The following is an 8829-nucleotide window of genomic DNA, read 5'->3' on the forward strand; positions in this document are numbered from 1 at the left end:
TATGGCAAAACATCTTCCTTGCTAGGTCTAATGCGTGGCGCTTGGCAGCATTACGCTTTCTTACTGAGGTGTTCCCGAGACAAGTGGGATTGTCTATTTGCTGCTATTTGGATGACACTGCAATTCGTTTTAACTCCTGAGTAGATGGCAATTGCTTTGCATATTGTAACTTATTTGCTTTATTAAAAGCATGTGCAAATTGTACCTTTGATCCTTGTGAGTTAACTGTGCTTTGTTTTGTAGTGAAAAGTTCTTATGAGCTAATCACTAAATAAAAAATATTTTTTAAAAAAGAAAAGAAAATACTGTGGACGACCCCCATTCTCCTACAGACTGTTGCTCTTGAAATTCAGAATACCACCTTAACTGGTTTGCCACCACCTGGCTAATCATTCGTTCTCTATTATGGGACCTGGCTACCTTCCCCCTGGTAATGTCCCCCAAGGCACCAGCCTTTGCTCCCAACTTATCTCCTTGCTTAGACAACTCATTCCTTGCTCTCCCATCACTGCTATGGACAACATTCAAACATTCTCTTTCCCTTCTCTCATTCCTGAGCTCATTGCAGACATCACTGCTTGCCTCTCAGAAATCTGTCATTGCACGGCACTTGCACTCCCATTAGCTCTCGCTGTTGTCTCCTGATCTAATGGGGGATCTCAGCTTGTTGTGCCTGTATCTGGTTGTTCCTTCCACAGTGTTGTCGGAACTTTTCGGAAGTGGGACATGTTTCGCGTCACCACTTCTGTCCCTCTGGCGGCTGTCACCATGCTGTGGTTGGCATCCTGTACCATCCAGGGGCGCGATTCGTAGGTCAGTGTCATTTTCTTTTGTGGCGCTCTGGTTTTCACCAGCACGGTATACCCCGGTTGCAGTTGCCTGTTTTGCGCATGGTGAGTTTGACTCTGTTTCTCACACCACCTGGTTCGCCTCTCTTCCATGACCGGTATGTCTGGGTCAGGGTTCACCCAGCTCGGGTGTAGTGGTAGTTCGGCTTGTATTGGCATTCCGAACATCAACGCTGCTGGGCTTACTCCAGTGGATGTGTGCTGGGTTTTTTGGTGTGCTCGCAGGAACCTGTATACTGCCGGCAGTCATGGTTGGTTGTGGTCTTTTGCGATTCTCATAGTTTTGTTTAGGGACCCCATGAAAACGTTCAGCATCACTGTTTGCTTGCGGCTAGCATGGGGTGATCTTCCTATGTTTTACACTCAGGTTGGTTTGAAATTGTTTGAGTTCCTGACTGTTGAATGGTGGTCCATTGTCGCTCTTTAGTTTCCTGGGTAGCCCGTGTACGGCGAATACCTTCTCGAATGCAGTGATGACTGACTGTGCTCGTGGACTTGGCGTGCTCCACCTCTGGGTATCTGCGGAACTCGTCAACTAGGACGAGGAGGTACCCCTTTCTTGCGATGGTACAAAAGTCCATGCTCACCAACTCCCACCTCGTGGTTCTCCTGGGCACGCCAGTGATGGGTTCGGGCGTCGTTAGTCTCCTTGAGGACTGACATGCCGCACAGGTTTCCACCAGTTCTGCACTGTGTTGCTGCATCCACGGCATCCACATCCTTGATTTCAAATACACTTGGGTCTTCACAATGACTCTATGGCCTCGGGCCCTCTCTTTCAGTGTCTCGGGTAGAACGATTCTGTGTCCCTTCAGCACAATGCATTCTTCCGATATTGTGAGCTCATGGCGAACGCCAAATAGCACCTGTAGCTTTTTTTGTGCTGCCGTGGTGCGTTGTGCTACTGCTGCCAGGTAGTTCCTCCAGTCGGCTGATTGTATGGTCTGGATGGTTTGTTGCAAACAGGTGTCTGCTTTTGTTTCACCCGCTATCTCCTGCAGTGTTAGGGCTCATGGGCGTACACAGGCAATCACGTGGCACACATGCTCCTCCGTCTCGGCCCCGTGTTCTTCTTCATGTCCGGTGGCGGGTCGTACATGGAGAGACAGGTAATCTGCTCCGACTCTGCATGCAACGTCAATGTTAACGACTGTAGTTGGAGCATCCTTTTTTCTAATCGAGCTGGGGGGTGCGGTGCTGATCCCCTGAAGATCGGCATCAGTGGTTTGTGATCTCTGAACACTTTGGCCGGTTGCCCTAGTAGATACACTCTGAAGTGTCGGCAGCCCCATGGTATCGCCAGTGCCTCCTTCTCAATGTCGGCATAGGTTTGTTCTGTCTTCGTTAGTGCTCGACTGGCAAAAGCAATTAGGAACATGCTGCCGTCTATGACCACTTGCGTGAGTATCACCCCTAGTCCTTCTGGGCTGGCATCTACCAGGAGTTATGTGGCCCGGTCAGTGTTGAAGAATGCCATTTTAGTGGTGCTGGATAGCGAGTCTTTTATGCGTTGGAACGCTTGCTGGTGCATTTCTGTCCATTCGCATTGCTTTTCCTTTTTCGTGAGGTCCCTCAGTGGTACTGCAAGTGTGGCCAGGTCGGGTATGAACCTTGCACAGTATGTGGCCATACCCATGAAACTCCTCACCTCAGACACTGACGTGGGGGCTTTCGTTCCCTTGACATCTCCGACTTTGGCCGCGTCCGGTGACACTGCGTCAGCGTTGAACACGTAGCCGAAGAAGTTCAGTTTGCTTTTGTTGAATTAGCATTTTTCTGTGTGTAGGGTGAGGCCTGATTCTTCTAATCGCTGGAGGACTGCAGCTAGCCGCTCATGGTATTCGCTTGTTGTGGTGCCATAGACTAAGATGCCATCACTAATGTTGGTGGTTCCGGCAAGGCTATTGAGTACTCTCCTGATCTCATTCTGAAAATCTTCCACCACTGATGAGATACCAAAGTTCAGCCATTTGTATCTTCAGAGGCCCACGTGAGATGAAAACGTTGTTATGCACCTGGACTCTCTGGCGAGGCATAGTTGGTGATAGCCTGACCTTAGGTCGAGCTTGCTGAAGACATTGGCTCGCGTTAGGTCCACAATCAGTTCATCGGTGGTGGAGGTGACGTGGTGTTCGACTGCTTCTCTCATATGGAAGGGGACTCGGCAGCATCGTCAGGCCTTGGATGCTATGGTCGGGTCGACGTGTAGCTTGATTGATCTCCCGCGGAGGCATCCTATCCCTTGAAATACTTTATGGTGTTTGCCAGAAAATCGTCTATTTCTGGTGGGTTGACGCTGAATGCAAAGTGTACCAATTGCAACTTCTCTGTGGTGCGACAGATTAGTAGTGTTTCCAGTCGTGCATCCACCACGTAAATCTGGGCTCTGCACGTGGCTCTTTTGTATGCTAGGTCTGATCGGAATGACCCGATCACTGGTAGGGGCCTTTTGCACCTGTATGCATACAGTCTCATTCACCTGTTCTGGAGCGTCTGTTTCGGGTCCAAATTGTTGTAGGTGTGGATGGGCAGGACGTCCACCGTCGCACCTGTGTCGATGACCACTCTGGTGGGGTTTCCGTCTGACAGGATGGTGCACGATGGCCTTTTGTGTTGCTTTCTCTTCCAATTGGGTTTAGTTTTGTTTGGCTTTATGGCAATGATCATGTGCACTCTGTGTTCCTTTCCTCTTGTTTTCTTCCGTCTTTCCTTTCCCCGTCTCTCGGGGGACGCACTTTCATCAGAGGACTCTTCTGTTCCCCTACTGCTGGGTGATCACTGGGTAGTGTCGTCTGCTCTGGTTTTACCTCTGCCGTTTTGTTGCTGGTTGGAGGTGTGTGGTCGGCCTGTGTCTTTCGGAGTATTGGGATTCAGGCATACAGCAATGAAGTGATTCAGCCGTTTGCACTTCCGATATGTTACTCCCAATGCCGGACATAGTTTGCTTCTGTGCCAGGGGCCACCACACCACTTGCAGGTGTTTTTTCATCCTGGCAGGCGTCCTGGCCTTGTGCTGTTGGGCCGCCGTTCCTCTTGTCGACCGCAGACTGCTGCTACCTCTTCCTCCTTTTGCGTGGTGTCCAGGGGCAGGCGCTGCATTGTTGCCTCCATGACTGCTACCTGGTCATCTGTGCGCTCTCGGAGTCTCCCCAGTGACAGTATGCAGTCCAGCGAGATGTTCTTCTCCGACAGTACTGACCGTCGTAGTTTCTCAGACAAAAGCCCCTTGAGGATCTGCAGACAGACCGCAAAGTCCTCGTCTGGGAACTCACAACCTATCGCTAGTTCTCTTAGCCCGGGCATGAAAGTCGTCCATGGTTCCCTTCTCTCTCTGGCCGGTCATGCAAAAATCGAATCATTCATATTCTGGGTTCAGTTCTGGCTTGAATTTGTTGGTCAGCGCTGCCGTAGTCATCTGCCGCCCCTCTGTTAGGAACTGTGTTGAGCAGACGTAGCGCTGCTGCGCTGTTGTTCAGTAGCAGGACCCTGCGTTTTCCCCTCCCTTCGGTGATGTCTCTGGCTTGTAAGTGGAGTTCAAATTGTTGGAGTCATATCCCCACCTGAGGGCTGCTCCCGTGGTATAGGGGTCAAATGGTTTCATGAACAAAGTTTGTGTGGTTTATTGGCTCTCGGGACGAAAGATGCTGTATCTTCTCACAGCACTGCCGCTGCTTGCTCTGGACGAGCTAGTGCGGGGGCTGGTCATGTTGGCTCAACTTGCTGTGTTGGCATGGGCCTGCTGATCCCCGATGTGCACCATTTCTTTGTGCGCTTCCTTCCCCTTCTGCTATGTCAGTGGCAGCACGTGTCCCCATGTGGTCACTGTGATTAGGACAGGGTTATGTCCTCTGTTGCCTGGGCACACCAAGACACATGGGCGAGGGGAAAAAAAGTTTTCACCCGGAAACAATGCATTCCAGTGCGAGCCACGGACCAAGTGAGTCAAGCTTATCTTTTCCTCCTTGTATGAGTGAGAGCGAGCAAGACAGATGAATGACACCTGACCTCCTAGAACCCACTGGAGGTCGGTTAAACAATGATCACACTGGCGACGAGGATGGGGGGGGTCCTCGTTTACCTTTTTAATCACTGCTATGACAACTGCTGCGAGGATTGGTCCACTCAACCTTAGGAAATGCTGCCCTCTCCTCACTTACCAACATACAATTCTGCCAAAACGTTCATGTTAACTCTGGTACTCTGTTTCCTTAACTAATGCGCTCGACTTCACCTCTCTACTCTTCCCTGCTGGACAAAATACAACTTTGATACTCGCAAATTCTATAATCTCCCCCCCTTCTTCTCCCACTTACCAACACAGTTTCCATGAATGATGGCTCTCAATGAAGATAAAGAGTCTCTCTTTAAATGTTTACTGTTTGCACTCAAATCCATGTTTGGGCTTGTTCCCCTATTGGCCAGGGACTCCCTCACATTACTGTACTACTCCTTACAATCTCCCCTCCAACACCCTCCTTAATCTCAGAGTTGCACAGCCATCCTACACATTATCTTTCTTGAGCTTCCGCCTCCTTCTCTTTCATCGCTGACTCACTGCCTGCCCACTTCTGTGGTCTGACCCAGCACCTTTGGAATGGGCAAGGCAGGTGGACAGTCATGCTAGTAACATATTTACTAAAAAAGGGAGGAAGGCTACCACATATTTCCATTTTCTTTAGTGGAATATCGTGCAATGGCCTGGCCACTGTTCCAAAAAATGTAGCTCCTCTACTGTTCAGGTTTACCACATCACATGCCCCTGGGACTCTGGTTCTCTCTTTTTTTATTTCTTTTTTCTACTTGTCAACTTTTAAGTTTTCTTTTGAAAAATGGTGACTGAATTTGTGAGTTCTTGAAGTTGGTCACAGAGAATATTAACAACACTGCCTTTAAGTAATGTACGTTGAATGTTTGTATGCGACCAAGAGCCGATTTGTTCTCAGCCTCTTCAAAAGTGGCAGAACAAGATGATGAAGGTTTCAGACTTGGCCACTGCCGCTATCAAACCGGGGGGGGCGGGGGGGATTGGTATTGTTTTTTCATGCAGTTTAACTTTGTTGTCATAATTGTTCATTTCTGCTATCGCTAAATGGTAGATTTCTGTGGGATTTCATAATTAAGCAGTGTACGCTTGTGCGACCATCAGCTTGCACGATTACTTGTCATAGGGTACTTACCTCTGCCCCCAATAGTATTTTTTTTTTTGGTATTGGCATTTGAAGAGCAGTGTTGAGTCACTCTTGCAGCCTTGGTTCGTGAGATTGTAAAGCATTCTGGCGTTGAATGGCATGTACTTGTAGTACCATCTGATTTCATGATCTAGACCAGTCTTAGGTCAGTGTGATCCCTTTTCCACAAGAGCCAGGGTCGCATTTGGCTGCACCTGTTAGGGAGGCTTTCAGTACTGGCAAGCTGAGGAGCACATCATCTCCCCTCTCCTGAAGGATCACATTTGGAGCGGATTAAAAAGAGTTGGAGAACCAACCTTAACGAAAATAAACAATGGGATTTGTTCTGTTGCAGTGGTCTTCTGTGAGGCTCCACTCTTCAGTGTCCTAAAACAGGGCACCTCTAAACCTGGATTGGAGGTTCCAGGAAATGGAGGTTTTGCCAGCCTTCCCTTCATCATTTTTCTCAGACCACCTTTTCATGACATATAATCCCTCAGACTTCCTGCTTCTACGGAGGAGTGGTTTGTGATCACGCAGAAACCTCAGGGTGTCTACCATCCCTACGCTTCTCACTCACTATTTATAAATGAGTACATGGAAGGGACGAGAGTACAATAGGTATATAAATCCATGAAGCACAGTAAATTAAAATGCATATTCGAGTATCCATCAAATACCATCCCATCCTCTAGCATCCAAACGGAGTAGAACCGCAACAGGAGATTACAAAATATGTACCCAGAGTAATATTAAATCGATACCAGGGAGGGCACACACACATATAAAATACGTGACTTCAAAGTAGACAGAGCTCTTATCAATAGGTTTCATGAACTGCATGCTACGCCTACATATATCGGTCTACATTTTCATTTCTACTAGAAGTAGTGTGACGACATTCTCCAAATTTGAACTCACGCGGTATTGTGGTCATGTGCAGAATTCACTTATCACTGAGCCATGAAAGCCAGGTCCAACAACCACGTGCCAAGATAGAATACCAAATGCGAAAGCAAACTGCAAAATTCATAGAACGTGCTAAAAGGGAGTCTCGGTAAGAGCTTGAAAAGAGTTCTGCTTGACATGATGGGAACCCATTTTTCCCCAGCATACAACGTCACTGATCTTGTTCACATCAACAAGGCTTGTACACACTCACTCCTTCTATGGTGGTTTTTCTACGAGATTGCCTGTGATTGACGGCTATCTCCAACAATTAAATGAGGCCAGACTCACTAACTCAATTAACTCTGTCTATTGTTGGGATGTTGTGAAGGAACGCATCAGACTGGCGAAGAAGCGCCACACAGACGATACAAGCAACAGGTTCTCCGGGTATTGGCCTTCACACAACTTGTTCATTTATTAAACATTAGTACACACTCTCACCGGCAACTCAAATGGTTCTTAGCTACTTTTTACAGAAGGGTAGAGAGGATTTAACAGCACCTGGCTTCTGCGAGGTCAGGGACATACTAAGAAGGTGTGTTGCAAAGTACTTGGGGGTTGAGATTGCTGCAACACACACTGAAGTGTAGGTTAATGTTTTCAGCAACCTTCTCAAGCTTCACAAGAAAAACTGCCCAACACCACTGCCGATAGCACCAAAATGATAGGCCAGTGTGCCTTAGACATAATCGTGAAGGTTGGGGGTTTTAGGAGTTCTCCAACATCGTCCTCCAACTGAGCTGGAGCATCCCCACTGAATAAACTAATTGCTGAATGTGAATTATTAAAAACCTGACCCTTGCACTTTGTGGCACTCTAGTCGCCACTGCTGGCATTGGTCCCTGGTAGCCTTGGCATCAGCAGCTTCATAAAGAACATTGTCTTACCTTCACATTGAAAGCCCGCCAGGCCCCAAATGAAGTCGGTACAGTGATGACAGAAGGTGGGCTTGGTCAGGGTCACTTTCTTGAAGCTGTGTCCTGTCGAGATGAGCACCTGTTGCTGTTCGTGTTTGGCCACTGGAGACGAGGATCCTGTGGCTTGAGGTGGGCAAGGGGTTGCCGGGGGCTGCTGCTGGGTGCGGATCTTGCTTCTCCCCATCTTTGGGCTGCCAGCTGGGCTGCGGTGGCCCAGGTTGCTAAAACGGGAGCGGGCTCCATCCGCCATGTCTTCATTCAAAATCCCTGTGGAACAACTAAAGTATGGAGGATGGGGCAGGAAGGGTGAATTAGGGCCACTGAGCAGTAGGGTTTCCAGGAGAAACGGGGACCTGCCTGGTCAAATAAGGAAGCAGTCCTTCAGGAGGCAGAGCATGGCTAGCCTCGTCTGACAGTGGCCATGCGGCAGTTCCAGTACCTGGGATGCATTCCCGGGAGCATCGAACGCCCCTTAGCCTCACCAATGCAAAGAGGTGGCCTTGGGCTCCCAGGGGAGTGACAGGAGCGGCTACTGCCTCATCCCGGGGGGAAGGAACTCTCACAGGTGATCATGTCATTGGAGGATGTAGCGGGAGAGGGGAATGCTTCAAATGGCCATCACTTCCTCTCGAAGTGCTACATCCAAGCAGGCTATCAAAAATAGGGAAAACACAGACGGAGTAGAGAGCGACGAGGAAGGGGGAGGCGGCAGTGTCTGGCTGCGCTGGCACAGCAGGGCTGCTGCTGCTACTACCCTGTCACAAAGGGGGTGGGGGCTCTGATGCAGAGGTGCTGTTTCTGTGGCGAGACGGCGGCTGAGCAGTGTGTGTACGGGATTCCCACCGCAAAGGCTCTCAGACAAGCAGCCGGTGGCCTTTGGACGACATCGTCGCGGATGGAGCTGTGGGTGGAGGCTGGATCTTTCAACCACGGGGTCCACACTGC

At 49.2% G+C, this 8829-nt stretch overlaps 1 protein-coding gene across 3 annotated transcripts in view; it reads right to left on the minus strand.

Moving 5' to 3' along the window:
- Positions 1-8605, minus strand: part of DGKQ (diacylglycerol kinase theta) — a 1656676-nt gene extending 1648071 nt beyond the window's left edge. For 2 of the 3 annotated variants that reach the window (XM_069626396.1, XM_069626395.1), the window contains exon 1: positions 7855-8601. In XM_069626396.1, coding sequence (XP_069482497.1) covers positions 7855-8134 — 280 coding nt within the window. In that variant the 5' untranslated portion in view covers positions 8135-8601. Of the gene's footprint in view, positions 1-7854 lie in introns of all 3 variants that reach the window. The other variant, XM_069626394.1, reaches the window with a different exon arrangement.
- Between the last annotated feature and the right edge of the window lie 224 nt (positions 8606-8829).

The sequence above is a fragment of the Ambystoma mexicanum genome, chromosome 6p (assembly GCF_040938575.1).
Source record: "Ambystoma mexicanum isolate Mex_15411 chromosome 6p, UKY_AmexF1_1, whole genome shotgun sequence".
Classification (NCBI taxonomy): Eukaryota; Metazoa; Chordata; class Amphibia; order Caudata; family Ambystomatidae; genus Ambystoma; species Ambystoma mexicanum.